The sequence below is a fragment of the Pelophylax lessonae genome (assembly GCF_965119305.1).
Source record: "Pelophylax lessonae genome assembly, chromosome: 3".
NCBI lineage: Eukaryota > Metazoa > Chordata > Amphibia > Anura > Ranidae > Pelophylax > Pelophylax lessonae.
In genome coordinates this window covers 478,696,358-478,720,655 of record NC_138770.1, presented here as the reverse complement: position 1 = coordinate 478,720,655, position 24,298 = coordinate 478,696,358, and the positions used below count along the sequence as shown (strand labels likewise).

General features: G+C 45.2%; 1 protein-coding gene across 1 annotated transcript in view; it reads right to left on the bottom strand.

Annotated features, from left to right (window-relative positions):
- LOC309551770 (uncharacterized protein) overlaps window positions 1-22,717 on the bottom strand; it is a 216,763-nt gene extending 194,046 nt beyond the window's left edge. Inside the window, exon 1 of the mRNA XM_082252462.1 lies at window positions 22,247-22,717. Within this exon, the coding sequence (XP_082108588.1) occupies window positions 22,247-22,690 (444 nt within the window). The 5' untranslated portion in view covers window positions 22,691-22,717. The remainder of the gene's footprint in view (window positions 1-22,246) is intronic.
- Window positions 22,718-24,298: the final 1,581 nt, after the last annotated feature.

Here is a 24,298-nt window from a genome sequence, read left to right as displayed (position 1 = left end):
ACATCCCTGTCGGGTGCCATTGGTTATAGAGAAGGACTCTGATAGCATCCCGTTACATTTCACCTGAGCGGTAGGTTTAGAGTATATGTGGCCAATCCAGGCCATCATGGAGGAGCCAAGACCAATCAACCGCAATGTGGCTGTCATGAACCGCCAACTGACGCGGTCAAAGGCCTTTTCCGCGTCTGTGTTCAAAAGAACACAGGGCACACGTGACGTCTGCGCTAGATGTATAAGGTTAAGGCTGTTGTCCCGTGCTTCGCGAGTTGAAATAAACCCTACCTGATCCAAGTGAATCAGGAGCGGCATGAGAGGCCCAAGGCGGTTCGCGATAATCTTTGAAAAGACTTTCAAGTCAATGTTTAATAACGAGATCGGGCGACAGATACTGCAAAGAGCCGGGTCTTTCCCGTCCTTCGGAATAAGGGAGATATGGGCCCTAAGCGAGTCAGTCGGAAAGGCGGACTCGTTAGAGCCAAGGAGATTCAGCCAGGCCAACCAATGGGGGCCTAGGGTCTGAAAATAAGCAGTATAGTAGGGGAGGGTGAAGTCATCCGGGCCCGGGGCCTTAACATCTTTAAATGAACCCAGTGCCCCCTGCAGTTCTAGCAAAGAGAGTGGAGCCTCCAGTTGTTCCCTCTCCTCTGGAGAAAGACAGGGCAGAAGCGCTGAGGCCACATAATTGTCAATTTGTGTAGGGGAGGCCGCCTGAGGAGGCAAATTATAAAGGTCGGAACACCCTAAACTCATCTGCAATCAATCTAGATAGAGCCACCTTCCGTCCCCCTGCTGAACGAATGTGAGGAATATAGTTCGCCATCCGCTGCCAATAAACGACCACATTTGTCTCCAGATGAGTAAAAGGCCTGACGAGAGCGTTGAAGATCCGCCTTTGCTTTGGCAAAAAGGAGGTCCCTCTGATGAAGAGAGAAAAGTTTTCTCTCATCATCTCTGGTCAATGAGCGTTTGTGTCTAGTTTCCAGAGTGTGAATATCTTCCAATAATGCATTCAGAAGTTGTAAGCGGGCCTTCTTAAGGCGTGAGCCATGCTTAATGAAAAGGCCGCAAATCACGGTTTTGTGGGCCTCCCAGACCACGCCAGGGTCACAGTCCTCTGTAGGGTTTTCCCTGAAGTAATTAGTAAGCTCCAGAAGGACCTCAGCATGAACCTCAGGACTCTGCAGTAGAGTCACTGAGACGCCACACTCTTGTCCCCCCACCCCCGCCATCCGCAAGACTATATATCAAAGAGATAGGTGCATGATCTGAGAAAGTGATTGAGCCGATCTCAGTGTCTCGCACCGCATGCAATTGGCGGTGGGGTATGAGAAAAAAGTCAATACGTGAGTAAGTTTTGTGGGGTGAGGAGAAGAAAGTATAGTTCCACTCACTGCCATGCTGTAGACGCCAGGCATCTACTAACTGGGCATTGTGGAGCGCCTGCAAAAACCGCTTCCGAATTCCATGGGGGATTGAGGAAATCCCAGAGGAAGTGTCGACCGACGGGACCAAGGGGATATTGAAGTCCCCCCCAACAACCAGTTGGCCCTCCTGAAACACAGCAAGCTTTTCTTGGACATCCGCCATATAGACGTCCTGTCCATCGTTAGGTGCATAAAGACACGCAAAAGTAAGGCGGAAGGAGCCAATTAATCCTTTGAGGAAAACAAACCGCCCTACGGGGTCCAGCAACGAAGCCTCGCACATCCACGGTACCCGGGCGGACAACAAGATGGAGACTCCTTTAGACTTCGCAACGGCATTAGTAGCGTGATACGAGAACGGGTAAAACCGGTTCTTGAGGAATGGAAGACGATCATCTCTGAAATGGGTCTCCTGAATGAAGGCTACATCTGCACGGGAGCGATGTAATTCATTAAGGAGCACTTTCCGCTTTTCTGGTACGTTGAGCCCCTTAGCGTTCAGGGATAACAACTTAAGAGAATCCATGGCCCAGCACCGCACCCACCCCACCTACCCAGGAGACAAGGGGAAGGGAGGGAAGGATAAAAAGGGGGGAGGGAGGGAAGAGGAGATGGCGTAAGAAGTGAGGTAGAGAGGGGAGCAAGGACGGCAAGGAAGGGAGGAGAAGAGAAGTTAGCACCAGAGAAGCAAGAGAGAAACAGAAGATAGGAAAACAGTAAACAGGGAAAGGGAAGAGAGGACAATACCCTAAGGCGCTAACAAAGCAGGGATACTGCACTAGCACAGGGGTGAAACCAGCACCCCGTGTGCTAACCTACGGGGGGTCGAGGGTGGAGACGACACAACCAGATGGGTCGGAGTCCGGCTGCCCATCCCGCCTAGCCCAAAGTAAAGTAGGTAAAAGGGGGGGAGAGGGCGAGAGTAAGTAAAAAAATGGACATATAGGGGGAATAACATAAACAGAGTCTGCACCGCCATTCTGCAGCGCCCCGCGGTGAGGCCGGGAAGCCCGGGAGCGAAAAGAGCATTACAAACATTGGTACGGAAATGAACCAGCCAGGATCCCCCGGCCAGCGAACCCAGAAAAGAGTAATGAGGCCCGGATACAGGCAGGGCAAGTCAGGCACAGGACATGCATGAATAAACAGGTACAGAGACATACACGGTGCAGCATGCCCCAGCGAGGGCGTGCGGCAAGACCAACAACCCCCTCCGGGAAACCGCACCATGCAGGCTCCGCAACAAAGTAAAACATAACGAGAAAAGCACAGAAATTTAACAACAAAACCAGAACCCACCGGGTAGTCAGAGCGCCTGGAGTCCCCACTGGCAACGTATAGTCCCACAGATAATGACCCACCAGCCTGTAGTGGGGGGAAGAACCTACTCCCCTAACCCCAAACCCGCAGACCGTCCCCACAAGGAGACGGTATCCTCCTCAAGACCCCCCCCCCAACCAGGCGATCTGTTCCCGGCAGGCCAAACCAGAGCAAGTGTCCCACAAGTCACAGAAGTCCCCCTGCTTCCCCAACCACCCACTCTCCCCATTCCCGAGAGCAGCTGCAGTCCCCCCAGTCCCTTCTAGTCACATAGGGCAGAGGAATGAGCGGGAACTGGCATCCCACAGTCTATAATGAGGGGTTACAGGCAGGACCACACAGTAGAGGACAGTTCAAAGTCTCAATGGCACGTCCGGGAGATGGAGGGGGGTAATTCCAAAGCGTCCCACAGATCGGCAGTACTAGAACCCGGTCAGGTAAAAACAAGGTGGCGAGGGGGGCAAAAAGGGGGCCACACCGGAAAAGGTCACCAGCCGGGAGGGGGCAGTAACAGTTCAATGTCTGCGTGGGGAAGCAATCCAGGGCAATCTGGGAACAAGTGGACAGTCAACAGATCTGAACCTGTAGAATCAGCCATCCAATGCAATGTCAAGGAACATGGTAAGTACGGGTAAGGTTCCGGACGTCAGGGTGCAAAGGAGGTATCATAACTCCCTGGGAGCCTCTGCGGTGCGTGGCCTAGAGCCACGGTGAGTCCGTTGAGGGTGGGGGGACCCAGATGGGCCACCAACCGATACAGCCCGGCGGTCAGAGGGACGAGGCAGCAGAACAAGCCAATTCGGTACCTGGATAGGCTCCGTTTCTAGGAAAGTGAACAGGGCCGGGAGTTCCACCTGGGATCGTAGAGTGAAGAAGGAGTTAGGCTTCCTAAACGTGATGGAAAGAGGGTAGCCCCATCGATATGTGACACCGGTCCTCCTGGCCAGGTCCAGCAGGGGGCGCAGCAACGCCCGGCGGTAGAGGGTAGCTCTTGACAGGGCTGGTAATAATTTCAAAGAGGCACCATCAAAGTCCAGTGTACCTGCGTCCCATGCTTTTCTGATGATCAGTTCCCGATGCGAGAACCTGTGTAGGCGACAGATAACATCCCTCGGCCTCTCCGGATCAGGAGAGCGAGGGCCCAAGGCTCTATTGGACACAATCAAACTCCAAATTAGCAGGTAGCGAGTCCCCCAGAAGCTGGGCAAATATTGCTGAGACAGTGTCAGAGAGGTCATCAGGGCCTGTTGCCTCAGGGAGACCTTTGATCCGCACATTATTCCGCCTGCTGCGGTCCTCAATGTCTTCCATATGTAATTGCATGGCGGTAGTCGAGTTAGCCTGTGCCTGGTGACCTGCCTCCAGGGCGGCGATCCATAGCTGTGAGAGCAGTCTCTCCGGCTGTCACACGCTCCGTGACTTGCTGTACTTCCGCCCTCACTGCCTGAACAGCTCGCTGATGAGTCGCCTCCAGGCGGCCCACAATGGTCTCAATGTCCGCCTTGCTGGGCAATGCGTGCAGTATGGCGCGCAGTTCCTCATCAACCTCCACCCGCTGTGACAACAATGCGGCACCGGGATCCCCCCGACCGGAGTGCGGCTGGGGTGCTAGGAAGGAGATCCGAGGCAGCCGAGGACGCTGCAGAGGGCGGCAAGGAGCAGGCCACCGCCATATTGCTCATGGGAGCGGGAGCCGGGGAGGGGGAGAAGAACTGTATAGGCTAGGTTAGGCACAAGCAGGCACGGAGCTCAGAGAAAACACAGCCTCAGCCGGCCATGTCCAGACCACGCCCCTCTTTGTAGGACTTTTAAGTCCAAAGCAGCCTTGTAACTCTGTAAAGTAGTCCCGTGCAGACAACATAAATATCCATGAGATCAAACAACTGCATATCGGTTTGTCTTAAGTGTCTCTGTCTTAGCTTGATACAGAGGTATGGTCTCTAATAAGTGCCAGGCAGCAGACAGGAAATTTGTAGGACTTTTAAGTCCAAAGCAGCCTTGTAAATCTGTAAAAAGTCCTGTGCAGGCAACATAAATATCTCTGAATCAAATATAAAAATTGCATGACTGTGTATAGGTGTCTAGAATACCAATATTTTTTAGTAGAACACAGAACTCTTATGGAGTCTGTGTCTGACTGCGAGATAACAAAAATATTGTGTATAAATATAGGTCTGACCATACATGATACAATTCTCTTACAATTTTCTGTCCAGTTTTCTTGGGATTTACCTTCAGCTCGGTTTGATGTGAATCTAACAGAAAATTGGACAACAAAAGTTCAACATGTGTGGCCAGCCTAAGAATGTCAATACTTTTTAGTAGAACACAGAACTAGGAGGGTTGAAGAAACCGCTCAGAGTCTGTGTATGTCTGCGAGCTAACAAAAGTATTGTGCATAAGTGTCTGTGTGAGAGAAGCTAAACTTACTCCGTGCGCACGCCAAAAAGGCCAACGTTAATTGTGTGAGAATGAACCAGAGATGTGTGAAACAAGAAGAAATAAGTAAGTATATATGTTATTTGAGTTGAGTTTGGACAGAATAGATTTATTGTGGTGTCTGCGTCTTTAAGTGTTAAACTTCTAAAAAAAAAAAAAAAAAAAGAAGAAAAGGTGTCTGCTGGTGCTATGAGAATCTCTCTCTCTCGTATGATTTAATGTAGATCTGTCAACTAATAATTTAGCACTCCCATGGGTTTTCAGGGAATACAGATTTGACATAAAGTATTTAAGGGTGGGATAATTAAATTGCCTGCCATATACTCCTCCCTCCCACTACAGAAGAGAGATATTTACAACTGAATCCTACTGTGTCTTTGCTCACACATAGAACAACAACTCCCAGATAGCCAGAATGATGGGGGAAGGGGAACAGGGAGAAATTCTAAAGGGAAGATAAGGCTGTAACAAGCACTACACTTCATTGTCTGATTCCACAGTACATTTTGAGCGGAAAGTAAGATCAGTGATGCGTTTTCATATATTATAATGGGAAATTGTGTAGTAATTAAGCCCATAGATACACCTGAACAAAATTATATAATAATTGACAAAATAGAAGATCTGGCTTAGACTCAGAAGTTTCAGAGCAATGAGACTTGGTTGGATATTAAAAACGATAAGCTGACTGCTCAGATTATAAAACTGCAGTAACGTAAGATATGTGTGTATGTCCAAATTGTTCATAGCTAGCTAATGTTGAGAATATGGTACTCGTAATATGTGAAGATGTGTCTAAAAAAACTTCTTGTGGAAGACCCACAAACAAAAGAAAAACAAACAGTGTAAAATTGTGATATCTGAAGAGTGTCTGATTAACCCATTCTCAAAATAGCAGAAGAAAAGGTTAAAGGGAAAAGTTATGAGGTTCAACATAATTTACACTGCATTATGTCTTTTAAACATTCCATAGGAACGGATGTTGATTATGAAAGAAAATTGGGTAAATTCTTAGGGGTCAGAATTACGTTGAAAATGTTATACTTGAATCAGGAGAGAAACAGTGTGGCCACCTGTCTCCTTCCTGATGAGATATTCAAGTTACATAGGGGAAGAATTATACCCCATGTATCAATTACTCGGAATGTCTCGTTAGATTGGTATGAGTTAGGAGAACTTTTGATCGACTGGGTACATATGACACCTGAACAACAGACAATAAAGGGAATCCAGTCTTTCAACCTTAATTGGGTCACACAATGTACTCCATGAGTACACCTTTCAGGAGGGTACTAAAAACGGTAAGTGAAGTACAAAGCACCCGTAAAAAAAGAGTTCTATTTGACCCTATTAAAAATGATACCCCTTAAGAAAGATGTTTAATGCATGTTGTGTTGTCTGTGTAAAATGACAATGTTACATAAATAAAGAGCGAAAAGTATAAGGTTGAAGTATGACTGACTTAACATGAGTTCTTGCTTTTCCGCTGTATGAGAAAGTAGATGAGAAAAGCCTGCTTGTATTTGCAGAACCCCCCCCCCCCCCCCTCCTTCATTTCAACACATCCTGTGTGAAATACGAGACTGTGTAGCATGTTCTAAGAGTGACAGTGTGAGATAGGACAACGGAAGATGATTACTGGAAATGTCTGTTTTATGTTGTTCTTAATAGTGATTATATTGAAGTATACCAAGATCTGTATAATTGGGTTTGAGTAAGAGGTTGTGATCGTTACTCAGTATGAATGGTGATGTATAATCTTTGTGTATAATGTGCATAGGTCCTGGAGTTTTCTAATTATGAAAAAGTTTTTTTTTTTTTTTTTTTTTTATAAAAACAATAGCTTTATTACACCCTCTTGTTCTGAGGGTTTTATATGCCATTTCAGTAATCTTACTCCAGGATAACATTTTTATTTACCCCCAGCAAGACATTTGTCATGTATGAAAACTCTCTTAGGGCAACCTCACATCGCTTATGCTTACACCCATTGAAGGGGGTTCACATGACCGAATAACTTAAATTGATGAAAGAATATGTTTTATGAAAGACCACACGGGTGGGTTATTATAATGTTGTTATTATTTGTTTGGTTAATGGGTTGTGTAAAGAAAAATGATGCAGGTACAAATCAAACAGGGTATGCTGTTGTAATATATGACCAACATTCAGAGATCATAGCTCTAACAAGGGCATGTAACTTGGGTAAAGGGAAAAGGTGACTATATACACAGAGAGCCAATATGCCTTTCCCACTATATGTGCTTTCAACATATGTATGTATATATATATATATATATATATATATATATATATATATATATATATATATATATATATATATATATATGTGTATGCTTTTCCACCATACATGTGTTTGCACAACAATGGAAGAATAGAGGTATGGTCACATAAATAGGTAAATCCGTTTTACACAGAGATCTTATTCTTGCCCTGTTAGACCATGTACAAAAGCCAATCCAAGTAGCGATATGCAAGTGCACAGCCCATAAGAAAGGGACAGATCCTATCACACAAGGGAATGCCTTAGCAGACAAGGCAGTGAAAGAGGCAGCTGATCTTGTTAGAAAAAAAAAAATTGGAAAAAAAAAAATTGGAAAAAAAAAAAAGAAAGAGGCAGCTGGAGGTAAACAGGAAACACACTCCTATCTTGCTAAACCAGTAGAAATACAGAAAACAATAGATGAGACCTGGCTGACAGAAATGCAGAGAACAGCACCTAAAAGCGAAAAACAAAAATGGTTATGAAAAGGAGCGACACAGGCGAAAGGTATCTACACAAGTACGGAAGGCAAACCTATCTTGCCTTCCTCCTTGTTTAGATATGCAGCCTTATTGAGTCATGGGCAAAGCCATGTCTCAAAAGGGGGGATGGTACAGATGGTTATCAAAGTGTTTGCAACGTATGGTTTCACTAATTACTAAAAATTTTTTTGTTTGACATGTCCAACCTGCAATAGATATCGTATGCAAGGGGTACTTAGACCTCTACAGGCCAGTTCCCTAAGCCTCCTTACCCCTTTCACACGATATGTATGGACACCCTGATGAGCAGTCAGGGGGCCAGGATAAATCATACAGGAAATAGTTCCCAGGTTTAGGATCCCTTCTATCATTTATAATAATAATGGTTCTCATTTTGTGAATCTGACAATACAGCAGATCGGCAAATGGTACAGTAGTGACTTACAAAACCGTTGTGTCTATCACCCACAGTCTGCAGGTACCGTGGAGAGACATAATGGTATTTTAAAGGGTAAATTGAAAATATAAATGGAAGAGACTGAAATAAAACCTGGATACAGTGTCTGCCAATAGCCTTGCTAAGCATGAGAGTAACTCCCACAGAAATGGGGTTGACACCTTATGAGATATTGTATGGGAGACCGCACGACATCCCATAACTTAGGCCATTTGTTAGAGAAGATGAGGAATCGGACAGTGGTCTAGCAAATTATATGGGAAAACTGTTATTCTAAGGAAGTGTTGTCTCTGAATTCTCTTACAGGTTAAAAACTCCGGCATAGCAGGGCATCCTTGTGCAACCAGGGGATTGGGTGTGGATCAAAATAATTAAGAGAAAACAGTGGTCAGATCCAAGGTGGGAAGGGCCTTATCAGGTACTAATGCCTACACCCACAGCTGTAAAAGTAGCAGAAAGAGTACCTTGGATACATCTATCACATTGCAAGAAAGCAAAGTATCTAGGGCCAGAAGAGGGAACGCCCACAGAGCCTTGATTTCTAAGTCCGGCTACAAAGGGGGGTGACTCCAATAGGGACCACTCGTCTCAAACCCGGTGAAGAAAATGGAACAAGATAGGCTCATAGGGGCGATAAAACAGCTTAGGGAAAGACAGCCATTAGAACCTGGGTATTTTACTAAGACATGGACAGGTATGATCTTATTAGGTGGAATGGTAGTCCCTGAGAGTAAAATTTGGTATCCAGACTGTCAATAAGTCAATTTACTTACGCGGGCTATGACTAGAACATTTGACTGTAACCTTAAAAAACCTAAAAGCACTGACTGGAGATTATGGTCTAGGAATAGCTGTCCCATGGAATTACGGATCAGACCTGTTGATGAGAATAAGAATCCAAGTCACACCTAATACTCCTCCAACACCACTCCCAGTAAACCCCGACTTAAATCTTCCTAATACTAAATCTGAATACCTATTTAAAACAGATTTTACCTACAAAGAACAACTAAGTATTGAAACAGGATATGGAGATAAGAATGAATGGATAGAATGGGTTAGATGGACTACTAAAAGTAAGGAGCAGGGAAATTGTATTTCATGTGCCAACTCACGACCCTACTTAGCAACAGTCCCCTTTCTGGCTGACGAAACAGATTTGATGTGCATAATAATGATGTTTAAAGAGAATGTAACAGATGACCAGTGCAAAAATGATCGGGAGTTATACCCGGCAACTAAAATGTAGAGTGTGCCCCCATTAATTAGAGTAGTTCCGGGAAATTTTACTTGTTTCATCAGTACGGATGAGACGGGACAACAAGTAGGGGAGATACCCTCGTCTTACTGCCCCAGAACGTACCTATCACAAATTCACCTTACCAACAGACATGGTTTGAAGATCAGGAGAAGCAATTAGCTGATGTATGGTGGTTATGTGGGGATATGAAGCTTAGGCCTAAACTCCCTCCCAGGTGGAAAGGGAGCTGTGCTTTAACACACTTGCTTCTTCCCTTCTATAGGATACCTGTAGTTGCTGAAGTAAAAATACCTCAGTTGGAGAAGCACCACTTTCGCATGAAAAGAAAAACACCTCGAGGATCGTTTGCCAACCGAGTCTATGTTGATTCCATCGGAGTGCCACGAGGAGTCCCTGATGAGTTCAAAGCACAGAACCAAGTATTAGCCGGACTCACCTCCATCTTCCTATGGGTACAGCCCAAAAAGAATGTTGACTGGATAAATTACATCTACTATAACCAGCAAAGGTTTGTGAACTATACCCGAGACGCTCTTAAATGACTAGCCAGCCAACTGGATGCAACTTCGTTGGTAGCCTGGCAGAATCAAATTGCTCTCGATATGCTGCTGGCGGAAAGAGGTGTGTATAAGATGTTTGGAACTTTTTGTTGCACCTTCATTCCTAACAATACAACTCCTGTTGGTAGCATAATGAGGGCTCTGCAAGGATTGCAGATGCTATCTGAGGAACTAGCAGAAAATTCTGGGGTGGAAAACCCCTTAACTGGACTCTTTGAGACTTGGTTCGGTAGGTGGGGTGAACTGGTGAAAAATGCATTGATTTCAATAATAATGGCCGCCACAGTGCTAACTGTGTGTGGTTGCTGCTGCATTCCCTGTGATCGAGGACTCCTCCAACGTTTCATTGACACCTCTTTGACAAAGACTATGTACTTACAAGGGAACTCAAACGAACTATACTCTGGATTTGGTTCAGAGTCAGATGACGATGAATTCAAGGACACTGCCCCCATCTCTCATGTATGGACTATATGATGGATCTTGGTAAAATCTGGGAAGCCAGGATGCTGATGAGCCGGACATAAAGGATTATAATTAGGGGGGAATGTTAAAGAAATTATGAATGGTTCATAATTATTATATGTATTATATGTGTTATAATCATGTATGCTATACTAGAACTGCATATTTCAGCAGATTCTGCTAATAATTTAAACAGTGGCTACAGCATTTCCTGCCATATGGTCCTTGTTAAGACCTTATATGGCGTTTTCACACTTACAAAGACTTACTATATGTCTTACTCTGTCCAGATGTTTAGAAATAATAGACTGCTGTTCAACCCCCTTCCTTAGGATATATTAAAGGCTGTCAATCATTGTCCAAAGAAAGGAGGGGGGTTTTAATTTTAACTATGTCTGAAACATATAGAAGGACAAGCAGACACGTATGCAAACCAGACGGGTTTTAGAAGCTCACTGAAGGATGTCGATATAACCTCTCTCCTCGTATACGAGTATTAAATGAATTCTTCTTTGAATCAGCTTGTGGTCTAACGGTAATTTCCATTACACCGCCATTGTTCATTAACAATACTGTCAAAAAGCTCGGAACAAGGAAACACTTAGCCTGACTCCTGGGCTTTGTGGGAGCCAAAAGACAGCTGCGTACCTGGCGCTGTAGATTCATCTGCCATTTTTAAAGTTTCTCGCACGGAAACTATGAGTGTGTTTGCACGGCGGCTGAAGAAGACAGGTCCTCTTCACCATCAGAATGCGAGGACACCGATCCATCCGGATGGGAAATCATATATGCCTCAGAATCCGAGGACACCACCAATGGAGGTGAAGGCAGCGGACGTTCGCGACAATCAATACTCTTGAACACAAAATCTACCTTTGACACCAGGCTTTCTAAGACTGTTGTAAAAGCAGACAGACTGCCACCCAGAGGGTCCCGCAGCCACACTAAGGTGGTCTGTAGGTGAAAAATGGATTTTTGTAAAATCTTACCGTAAAATCCTTTTCTCTTAGCTCATTGACAGACGTAGTCCTCGGTGATACAGCACCTTCGGGTTTATGTTGCCTCCACAGGAGTAGGACTAGACAGGAAATAAAATGCTCTGGCCACACCCCAGGGGCAGTCCCCGAGGGTATATCCTCTCTCTCTCTGCCACAGCAAATCAGTTGTCACAAAAGCAGTGTTTAGAGAATTTAACCCAACCCAACTCAAAAACAGAGGGGCGGGTACTACGTATGTCAATGAGCTAAGAGAAAAGGATTTTACGGTAAGATTTTACAAAAATCCATTTTTCTCTATCGCTCATTGACAGACGTAGTCCTCGGTGATACAGCACCTTCGGGACGTCCCAGAGCAGTATCACAAATGAGGGGTGGGAAAATGGAAATCAAATCCAAATCTAGAAGGCCCAACCGGTGCCAACTAGAAGTTTACAATGCTCATCCTTAATGATGAGACTCAACAAAAAAATTTTCAAACAGAAAAAAACCCTCGAGGTAGACCACTGGTCTCCTCAAATTGCGGCCTGCAAAACCTTGCGGCCAAATGAGGCATCCGCCGATGCCATGACATCAATTTTATAAAATTTTGTAAAGGTATGTACTGACGACCAGGTGGCCGCCTTACATACCTGGACCACTGATGCCTGATGGCGAAAGGCCCAGGAAGTACTGAGCGCTCGAGTGGAATGCGCCCTAACAGGGAACGGAGGACTCTGACCCTTAATAGAATAAGCCTGTACCACCGTCTGTCTAATCCATTTGGCAATAGTCGCGGCAGATGCAGGCAACCCCTTTCTGGGGCCATCCGTGATCACAAAAAGTGAATCCGTCTTACGGAACGATTCCGTAGCCTTCAGGTATACCCTGATTGCCCGAACCACATCCAAGGAATGCAACGCATGTTCCCGATGATGATTGGGCTGAGGACACAAGGAAGGTAGTACAATATCTTCATTCAGATGAAAATCTGAAACCACCTTAGGAAGAAAGGATGGCTTAGGATGGAGTACTACCTTATCCCTATGAATCACCAAGTATGGGGACTGGCATGATAAAGCAGCCAGTTCTGACACCCTGCGTGCAGAAGTGATAGCCACCAAGAAGGCCACCTTCTGGGATAAAGTAAGCAAGGGAATCTCCCTGATGTTTTCAAAAGGAGGTTTCTGTAGAACTGACAAAACCAAATTAAGATCCCAGGGCGGTAAGGGCGCGCGGACTGGTGGAGCCAGGTGCCGCACCCCCTGGATGAAATTCCGCACCAAGGACTTGGTAGCTAAAGGTTTCTGAAAGAAGATTGCTAATGCTGAAACTTGACCCTTGATGGTGCTCAAGGCTAGCTTCTGCTCAACCCCTTTTTGCAAAAAAGCCAATATTCGAGTCACCGAATAGGTACGTGGAGCAAATCCTAAAGATTCGGACCACGCGATATAAGTCTTCCATGTGTGATAATAGACCTTGCTGGAAGTCGCTTTCCTTGCTTTAATAAGGGTAGGAATGACTGAAGCTGACAACCCTCTGTCCTTCAGTACTTGGGTCTCAATGGCCAGGCCATTAAAACCAGCGACTGTAAAGCACAATGGTAGATTGGTCCTCGAGACCGCAGATACTCCCTGAGACGCAGTTCCCACGGATCGTCCGCGACTAGCAAGTCCAAGTCGGCCAGGCCGGCTTGACGAGGCCAGCCTAGAATTCCTAGGACCACTGGCACTGACGGGATTTGAACCAGGCGTCCCTAGAGCTATCTGGCCCCGACCATCCGACAAAGTCTGGTCGTTTTCTGTTCCCACACATTTATCCGACACCTGATTCCTATCAGGAACGGTGATCTCTCCTGGTTGAATCTCAGGGACCGAAGTCACCCCGCTAGAGGCTTCTTGGTCTGTCTGGTCAACCAGATCCGATTCCTGTGGGGAATTGAGACTAATCTTAGGAAAAGGTAAAGGAAAAAATCTATTCAGGGAACGGTGACTACCGCTCCCTGTAGTACTTAAATGTTGGAAGGGAAGAATCGCACCGGTAGTAGTAGTCGATGCTCGATCTAATGTCCTGAATACCGGTGAAAACGTCCCCCCACCCTCAACCCGGGTGGGGGCGCACCTTCAGGCTGTGTAATCCTTTGCTTCGGGTTTGGCTGAGTCGGTCCTCTGTTTGTCCGACCAGCCTTTCTTGAACCCTCCTGGAGGAGTCTTGCCTTTCCGCTTGTTCCAGCCGGGCGTGCGAACCCTTTATGGGCGGTAAAGAAAGGTCCTCGCTTGTTGCGAGGTCCCTTAGCTTTAGCAGCCTGTGGCAAGAAAGTGCTCTTGCCCCCAGTGGAATCCTTAATAATTTCATCTAGGGTGGCCCCAAATAGGCGATTCCCCTGAAAGGGGAGATTCGTTAAGGTCTTTTTGGAACCTAGGTCAGCTGACCAGCATTTTAACCACAGCACACGTCTGAGGATTACCGCTGACATAGATGCCTGCCCTAATAGGGGGGTAGCATCCAAGGCTGCGTCACAGACAAACTGTAGCCCTTGTATAATCTGTTCCATCAAATCAGATGTTCCCTGGGGGATATCTTTTCCCCTAAGGTCTTGGCGTACCAATCTCGCCCATTCCGTAAGTGTCTGGGAAACTAGACCAATAACAATTACTGGTCTAAATGCTGACCCTATCAGGGAGAAGATAGTGCGGGACTCCGCTTCCATCTTTCGATCCACCGGATCCTTAAAGGACGAAGTGTCCTCCACTGGGATAACCGTGGCTTTATTCAGCCTGGAAATAGGTGGATCCACCACTGGTGGTACCGTCCATTTCTTAATGAGGGATTCCTCAAACGGATAGTGTCTAGCAATACGCTTGGAAATAGTAAAGGTACGCTTAGAATGCTCCCATTCTCCTTTAATTTTATTACCAAAACACTTGGGTACAGGAAAAACCTTCACCGTTTTGATGGGCTTGTTAGTACCAAAGGGAATCTCTGTTTCAGTTGCCTCTGCCGGTAAAACCTCAAGTCTTAAGGTTTCCCGCACCGCCACAACTAGTGCGTCCACCAATGCTTCTTCCTGAATTATGGCGGAAGAATGAACGTCCTCCTCACTGTCTGAGGGAGCTTTACCTGAGATAACAGCCCTTGCAGAGGGACCTGCAGCTGCAGTGACCGTCTCTGAATCTGAGTCAGAGGTGTCAGATAATATAGGGGTAGGCGGGGGTCGCTTTCTGGACCCCCGTCCCTGACAGGCCGCCTCCACCCGAGCCACCATAGACTCCAAAACTGCTGTAAATGCATCCATACTCTGTGCACCGGCGGGTCCCGTGGCCCCCTCGAGGGAAACAGGTGGGGGTATTTGTGTGGCAGGGTCCATGATTATTCCAGTAACTACCCGGAAAATACAATCCAAACTTAAATAAAAAACTTTTTTTTTTTTCAGACCCCCAGCGCCACAAAAGCCCCTCAGTGTTACCTGCTAGGGATCCCTATCGATCGAGAGAGAGAGAGAGAGAGAGAGATAGACCCCCAGGCTCACCACTTGATGCTCAGAGTTCACTGCAACAGGTTACAGCGCTGTCTTCACAAACAGGAAGTCTTTTGGCTGGCTGCCCAGGAAGAAAGGAGGCGGCTCCGCCCCTCTGCACGCCTTCTGGCGCCTCCCCTAGCTCCACTAGGTGTTTGGGTCACCTCAAACATGGCCGCCCCCATGCTGGAGACACGAGGCTACGCCAAAATGGCGGCCTCGTGCGATCTAGCAAACAATGGCGGCGGTTGTACCGAATAGCGGCGTGACTGCAGAGCATCACAACACCTTCTCTACATGGGGATTTAGCCTGGTCGGCGGTACCGGACCCTGGCGGACCGCATGGCTGTCGGAAGGCCTGCTATTGCTGGAGACTTGACTTGGAAAGCAGTCTACATGTCCGTGGCTTCTGACTGGTAGGATACTATATTATCACAGTAAGATTCCCATACTGCCACTGATTACAATCTTTTAACATGTTTACAATTAGATTGTCAGCTCCCAAACCAAGCCTCCTGGCTTTTTGCACATAAAAATCACACTCAAAGTAGGGGGATCTGTGCCATGTTATAGGATAGAGGGGAACTCATCCTTACCATACAGAGAGGGGCCCGCGTTCACCCCAAGACCCGTCAGGGGAAAGGGGGAACATACTACTCACCATACCGGAACCAGGCGGGCACCAACTCCTGACAGTACCCCTCTCCACCGGGGCGGGAGGGCTGTCGACCAATACGGACGCCGTGACTCATGGTCCTTGGCGTTTCAGCGAGACGTTTAACTCGCGGGGTCAGTCCCTCCAGTGGGACTATGTCGCGGCCGACCCAGCGCGGAGCTATGGCCTGCACGCGCTCGTAGGCTGAACTAGGGTGACCACCGGATCTCAACATCCAGCCCGTCGCCCAGTTCAGCTTTCTTGCTTGAAGATCTCACAGGAACACTGGAGAAAAAAAGCTGTCTAAAAAATCTTTTAAAGAAAAAAATCCTGCCAGGACCGAAGATCCCAGCAAGGTATCTAGGTCCTTACTCCTGACTAGACAGAAAAAAACTGATTTGCTGTGGCAGAGAGAGGATATACCCTCGGGGACTGCCCCTGGGGTGTGGCCAGAGCATTTTATTTCCTGTCTAGTCCTACTCCTGTGGAGGCAACATAAACCCGAAGGTGCTGTATCACCGAGGACTACGTCTGTCAATGAGCGATAGAGAAACATGGTCCTGGGACTCCATTTTTCACTGATTTTAAATAATGCAGTGTCACTTTATAAAGATTGCAAAATCGCGATCCCACCGCTGCACTAGCAGTATCACAAATCCCAATCCAGTACAATCTGATAGCAGAGTGAGTAAGGAAAACCTACAGGGGACCCCAAAAAACATTACCCAACCACTCAAGAGGCTTGCTGGAATTTTCTGTTAAACAGAAGGTAAAAACGATCTGACACAGGAAATAGAAAAAAAATGCCTGGGTAATTGCTAGATCAAATGTGCCATGCCTGCTGCCTGTCCAGCGATCTGGACTACAAGAAAATGGCCGCCCCATGTATTCTTATGGGGAACTAACAGAAAATGGCTGCCCATAATTGTCAATGGAAAATAATGAGCATGAATCTACAGCAAAATGGTGGCCCCCTCCTTGACAGGTAAAAGGCAGGTCCCAATGTTTCCCAGCAGAACATTGCCCAAAGCATCACACTGCATTTGTTGGCATACCTTCATTCCATACTAGACCCCGATGCCATCTGTTCCCCAAGTAAGTGACGCACACACACCTGGTCATCCACATGATGCAACAGAAAGCAGGAATTTATCAGATCAGGCCACCTTTTTCCATTGTTTCATGGTCCAGCTCTGATGCTCACATGCCCATTGCAGGTGTTTTTGGCTGTGGACATGGGTTAGCATGGGTAAAAGCCTGCGGCTATGCAGCCTCATAATCAACAAAATGTGATGCCCATTTTTTTCTACTTTTAACACATCAGCTTTAGCAACAATATATTTACTTGCTGCCTAATATATCCCACTAACTTTCAGATACCATTTTAAAAATATAATCAATGTCATGCACTTAACTGGTCAGTGATCATAAAGTTATGGCTGTTGAGTGTATATTTATATCCTTTTAAATATATTTGCACATGTGATATTTCCATCTGCATTTATGGTCCTTTGTTTGCTGCATACTTGCAGTACTTCCAATATAATACTCTTTGTTTCTTAGGAAGTCATTTTTATGGTGAGCTATTATTTTGGTTGTGGTGCCTAGCGCTGGGAATGTAGTAGATATTTTTTGGATCCATATAAACTATGTACCTATTTTAAAAACGGCTTATATCTCTCTTCACTAGGCCCTAAAATACCCCCCCCCCAATAAAACAGCTGTAGGTAGTAAAAGGCCTTTAGATCCCTGGTGACTAACACGCAGCTAATGGGCTGCGTGTGGCCCAAGGGCTATTGGGCACCATATAAATAGAGATAGCAGCGGGGTGCTGGAACACGCTGTGTTCCAAACCCTGCACTGAAAGATACTGTACTGTACTTCTATCATGACCAATGGGTGGCGGATTAATAGTACTGACACTAGTGCTGGGTGTTATAATTGTGTCTGCTAACATGCTGGGGGTTATTATGGCATACACTGACACCAACGGTGGGGGACATTTACCAATGTTGGGGGTTATTTTACAGCGTCCACTGACACCAACGTTGGGTATTATAACAGCGTCTGCTGACACCAACGTTGGAGGTTATCATGGCGTCTGCTGACACCAGCGTCGGGGGTTATCATGGTGTCCGCAGACACCAACGATGGGGGTTATCACAGCATCCACTGACATCAACGTTGGGGGTTATCATAGCATCCACTGACGTCAATGCTGGTGGTTATTACTGTATTTACTGATACCAATTACAGTGTCCATTGACACCAATGTTTGGAATTATTATTGTGGCCACTGACACCAATGCTGGAGATTACTGTACTTCAACTTCTTTGGTATGCATTGCAATATGCTGCAAAAAAAATGCAGCAGAACCTACATTTTTGTTAGTGCTGCTATATATGCTGCTGAAAGTGTTAGAGGCTGCACTTGAGACCCTCTATAATTTTTCTTGTCCACCAATTATTTTTAAAATAGTAGGCAAGGTTAATTACCCATGGTATTTGTATTATGCAGCATGAGGGGGTTAATGTATTGCCACTGGTCACTGATGCATTAATGACCGACCAGTGGCAGTTAATTAACCCCTTTCTGCTGCATTAGTGGCACCAGTGTCAGTGTTAACCACTTTACCACTAGAGCATTTTGCTGTCTTACGTCTGGGCCACTTTTTGCGATTCGGCGCTGTGCGACTTTAACTGACAATTTCGCGGTCGTGCGACGCCGTACCCAAACGAAATTGACGTCCTTTTTTTCCCACAAACAGAGCTTTCTTTTGGTGGTATTTGATCACCTGTGCGATTTTTACTTTTTGCGCTATAAACAAAAAAAGAGCGTTTATTGTGAGAAAATAACAATATTTTTCACATTTTTTTATATGAAATTCCCCCCAAAAAAGATGTAAAAACCAATTTTTTTAAAAAATTTTTGGCCAATTTGTTTTCTGCTACCCATGTTTGGTAAAAAAAAAAAATCGCAATAAGCGTATTTTGATTGGTTTGCGCAAAAGTTATTGCATTTACTAACAAAGGGAAAGATTTATGTCATTTTTGGTGGTTTTTTTTTTTTTAACGAGTAATGGTGGCGATCTGCGATTTTTTTTGCCAGACTGCGACATTGCGGCGGACATATCGGACCCTTGACTGACATTTTTGACACTTTTGGGGGTACCAGTGACATTACTGCAGTAATCAGTGCTATAAATATGCACTGTTACTGTAAAAATGACACTGGCAGGGAAGGGGTTAACTTTATTGGAGAGGGAGGGGTTAATGTATGCCTGGTGCTTACTGACGTGTGGGGGGGGGGGGGAGGTGACTGTGTGAGACAGGTACTGATCGGATGTCCAGCTATGCTGAACACTCCGATCTGTCACTCCCTGTCACTGAGGAGATCCGCCCGCTTGTGTTTACACAGGCGGGCGGATCTCCACACTAGATCCCCGACGATCGGGGCAGAGCAGCGGCGATTGCCGCTGCTCCTCCCCTGGCTCGACTCCCGCTGTGAATGAAAACAGCGGGAGCGCGCCTCCGGCGGCGCGCGAGCGCCGCCTACAGGGGAGGAGTCTGGCGACGTAGGTCTACGTCGTCAGACGGGAACGAGCCACTTTGCCGCAGTACTATTACAGTACTTAGTGGTAAAGTGGTTAATTAACACTGGTTGCACTGACACTGATTGCACTAATGCAGCTCACTGATACTGAATAGATACTGAATTAATAATTATAATTAATAATAATGAAAAGATACTGAATTAATAAAAGTTTGTAATTAACAGCATAAACAACCCGTCATCCCTGCACATTAACCACTGGAGCCAATAGCTCACCAATCCAATTATTACAGCACTGGATGGGTTAATTAATCTGGGATATGTGTGTGTCTGTGTGTGGGGGGAGGCTTAATTATTTCTGCATTCTTATTTTTCTTTTTAAGGGGAAAAAGATGGAGGGGTAATATTGGTTTGGAGGTAACTTTTAATATGTCTATTAGGCTGCTGCTTGATAATTAAGGAGAGAGACAGAGAGAGAGACAGAGAGAGAGAGAGACAGAGAGAGAGAGACAGACAGAGAGAGAGAGAGAGAGAGAGACACGGAGAGACAGAGAGACAAAGAGACACAGAGAGACAAAGAGAGACAGAGAGAGAGAGAGAGACAGAGAGAATATCTTCTGCAGCACGGGAGAGAAGCAGTCTGCTTCTACATTCCACAGCACATTCCACAACACATTCCACAGCACATTCCACAACACATTCCACAGCATGGGCAGTCGGCTTCTACATTCCATAGCACATTCCACAGCACGGGCAGTGGCTTCTACATTCCATAGCACATTCCACAGCACGGGCAGTCGGCTTCTACATTCCATAGCACGGGCAGTCTACATTCCATAGCACATTCCACAGCACGGGCAGTCTACATTCCATAGCACATTCCACAGCACGGCCAGTCGGCTTCTACATTCCATAGCACATACCACAGCACTGGCAGTCGGCTTCTACATTACATAGCACATACCACAGCACGGGCAGTCGGCTTCTACATTCCATAGCACATACCACAGCACGGGCAGTCGGCTTCTACATTCCATAGCACATACCACAGCACAGGAGAGAAGCAGTCGGCCTGACACCCCCCAGTGCACGCCCCCCCCCCCGCTGGTACGTCCCTGAGAGCTGGACAGTAAATGCACGATTTCTCAGTTTTAGGTTTCAGCGGATCAATCCGCCGCAGAGTTCCCAGCCTGTCACGGTCTATTCATATTGAAGAGACCAGTGATCAGGCTTCAGCTGTGCAGTGCGGCTGATTAATCCGCCTAAACCCGAAACAGAGAAAACAGTCCACTTACTGTCCCTGCTCCCACAGAATACAGGGGGCCCAGAGACAAAATTAAATAGTTGCACAACACTTTTCCATGACTTTTCCAAAACTTAGTAAGTTTAGTCATTTTCCAGGACTTTTCCAGGCCTGGAAAGTGTCATGTCAAAATCCCATAACTTTTCCAGGATTTTCATGACCGTACGAACCCTGTATATAGGTCCCAAAAGTTTTGTGAATATTTTTAGACAATTTTACTGCACTTTTAAAAGGTGTCCACAAAAAAAATGCACCTAACATTTCTTCAGAAGCATGTTTTATATCAACACTGTGCTTTGTTTTAGTACAAAAGGGAAGAAATTGGGAATCAACCAGAAATTTTGTAGCATAATCAGTCTTACTTTTGCTCTTTAGCCCACCAAGTGCAGCAAAGCTGATCAATCTCTTCTGGAGTATGAATGTAGAGGAGTGTCTATAATGTAAAGCAGTGAGAATACAAAGTATATATAGCTCACTGATACTGAGGTCTAATGAGAAAGAACCACTTATAGTAACAACACAATAACACATGAATCAACAGCTTTAAGCACTTAAAGCGATTGCCACCTTGCAAAACAACCCATACAATTTAAAATAAAAGGCAAAGCATTTGTGTATAGCTATTAAAAAAAAAAAATATGAATACCCTTCTTTAGAAATGATCACACAGCAGGGTCCTGTCAGGACAAGCCTGAACATTGGAGGAGAGTGCACTAAGTTCCCAGCTTATTTAGAGAACTGACCACGGTTTGCTCTCCTTCTTAGTGTGGTCAGTTTTAATAGGGGACTAGCAGAAACACCAGGGATTTCACACACAGGAAGCAATACAAAGAGAACAGGAGACGTCATCACAACAGTACATGGTACAGCAGGCACATATCAGGAATATGAAGTGTAACAAAAACACTTTATTCAACAGGCAAATGCAAGAGGGCAGTCATTTCTGTGCTGTTGACTGTTTCAGTAAAGAAAGACTGTAGTGCAATGCAGCCAGAACAGAGGCACAAATAAGAGTAGAATGGGAGTAAAGCAAAATTAAGTGGATCCAGTGAGGACACAAGAGGTTAAAGAATGTCAGAAAGAAGCTGGGCCACAGGAAACAGTGATCAGTATCAAAGATACTGGAGGAGCAGCTGAGCAAGGAGAGAAAAAGAGTGCTAGAGAAAAGGGAAATGGAGAAAGGGACAAAGGCAGGGCTAGATGAGTAAAATTATGAGGAAAAGAGGAGGTACTTGAGGCTATCAATCAAGGATACATAAAAACTGTCAACAAAAAGGCAACATTACACGGCTGATTCAATTACCACTGTTGGCACGAAACTTGAAGCCCAAGCACATAATAGTGGGGTCAGCTGCTTCACTATGCAGTGTTGAGCAACTCACATTTTTTTTTAAATAATTATAATTTACTTTTTAGGTAAAATAGCACAATATATGTATTTCAGCTTTTATTTACCTGTTTGCATGGAGTTCTGTTTAGTCCTGTGTGTGAATTATACAAAACAAGTCCATATAAACAGTGAAATATCAAATGAAAGAATGGAGTTTTATACCTGGGACAAGTTTGCACCTTCCCTGGTGCTTTCCAAGCTGTCATCTGTGTTTTCTTCCTCCTGTTGCACCTCATAGGTATCAGGAAACCGGGACATAGATGGAGCTGGCACATCCTGGTCAATTGTAAATTTCAGAAGATCAAAATACCACAGTCGTGGTATATAGATTTCATCACCTGAAGCACCTGCATTTATTGAAGCCTCCACTTTCTTTAATTCCTTCTTGAACACTGTTCGTAAATTTGCAATCTTATTTTTAACAAGTTCTAGGGTTGCTGTAGGGCACACAGACTTGCAAAGACTGAGCAGTTTGTCATATGCCTCTGCTTTTTTTTGTCGATTGGAATAATCAGATGACTTTACTCTCCACAAGCAAGGTAAAGATCGATACATTTCAATGAACTCTATCAAAAAATCTGGGTTCATTAGACATTCAGTTGACATTTTCCGCTCTCCAACCACCTACGTAGAAAAAAAAAAAATAAATAAATAATTTTTAGGAGCTGTACTGACCTTAAATGAAAACATAGGATTTTTTATACTCCTTGTAAAATTATTTTCTTTGCGTTCACTTAAGGACACGGTCAAGATCTTTAGATCTTGACCATTGGGTAACATAGCACCACCTTCAGGATTAGGACATAAGACACAAAAATAAAAGCACTAGACTAGGGGCAGCCAAACTCCCCATCTGCTACAGGCAGCCCAGTCACAAAGCAGTATATAGGAAAAAAAAAAAAATAGTAACAGACATAAAATATGGTCTGCTTAACAATTTAGGTAGGATTCGAGAAAAAATGGGGGACACCTAGGTGAATGACAAAATCCTAGAGGTTATACAAAAGTAGGGTGTCCAGCCCCCTGTTGCCCCTGATATAAAAACCCAGGAATCACCAGCTCAAAATAGATAAAAAAAAAGAAAGAGAGGCAACAGTAGACCCATGGCACCCTTGACTGGTCAAGTGTCCAAGTAAGAGACCTAACGTGCAGTCCTCTCTGTTCCAGTAGAAAAGGGTCACTTGTAGCAGGACCACTGGTGTTGGCCATTTTAGCACAACTGCTGGCATCCGCCCATTCGCAATAGGACTGCCAGAAGTCCCCCAGTTGCTGTAAATACTTGCATCGTGGAGGGGATGGCAGTATTGACCACCAAGAACTGCCCCCAGGCAATGCTTTATTGTGTCTAGTGTCCTACTTTCGGAGGCGGCGCTATAATCCAACAGTCAAGATCTGAGAATCTCCACTAAGCCTTCTAATAAAACGGAAGCAAAAATAGATTTTCTTTCCACCAATTATTCCATGCAATAACTTTTTCATTACTTAGGATAAAGTAATACATATACTGCTTTTTTAAATACAAACAAGTACTAAGCACTGAAAAGTTATTTAAAAATTGTTATTATATAGCAGATGAGAAAGACCTCATGCACACTGGACGTTTTTACAGCTACTGTTTTTGACGTCAGACATTATTTTCTGCAGCCAGAAAACACCCGGCATGTTATCCTATGTGTCAATGCATACACAGGCTGTTATCAGCAGTTTTTGGCAGGGGCATTTTCTGGCTGGAAAAAAACCCCCAGAACTAGTGGCTTTTAAGAGGCGTTTTTCACCTGTAAAAATGCTTAAACTATGGTAAAAGCTTAAAAACGCTGAAAAACTCCAAAAAACACAGCTATTCAGTGTTTATCAACGTATTTGAGCCATAAGCTTTTGTGGGAAGAATTGGATTTTTGTCTTACCGTAAAACCCTTTTCTCTGAAGTTTGACGGACGCAGTATCGGATATCCATATCAGTAGAGTTATGCTGCCCCCTACAGGAGTAGGACACTAGGCAGAAAAAAGTTCCCAGGGGGTATACCCTCTCTCCCTGCTATAGGATGTCAGGGTTTATATCAAAGCAGTGTCAGAGAAAATAATACCAACCCAACTCAAATAGAGGGGCGGGTACTGCGTCTGTCAATGAACTTCAGAGAATAGGATTTTACGTTAAGGCAAAAATCCAATTTTCTCTATCGTTCACTGACGGACGCAGCCTCTGATATCCATATC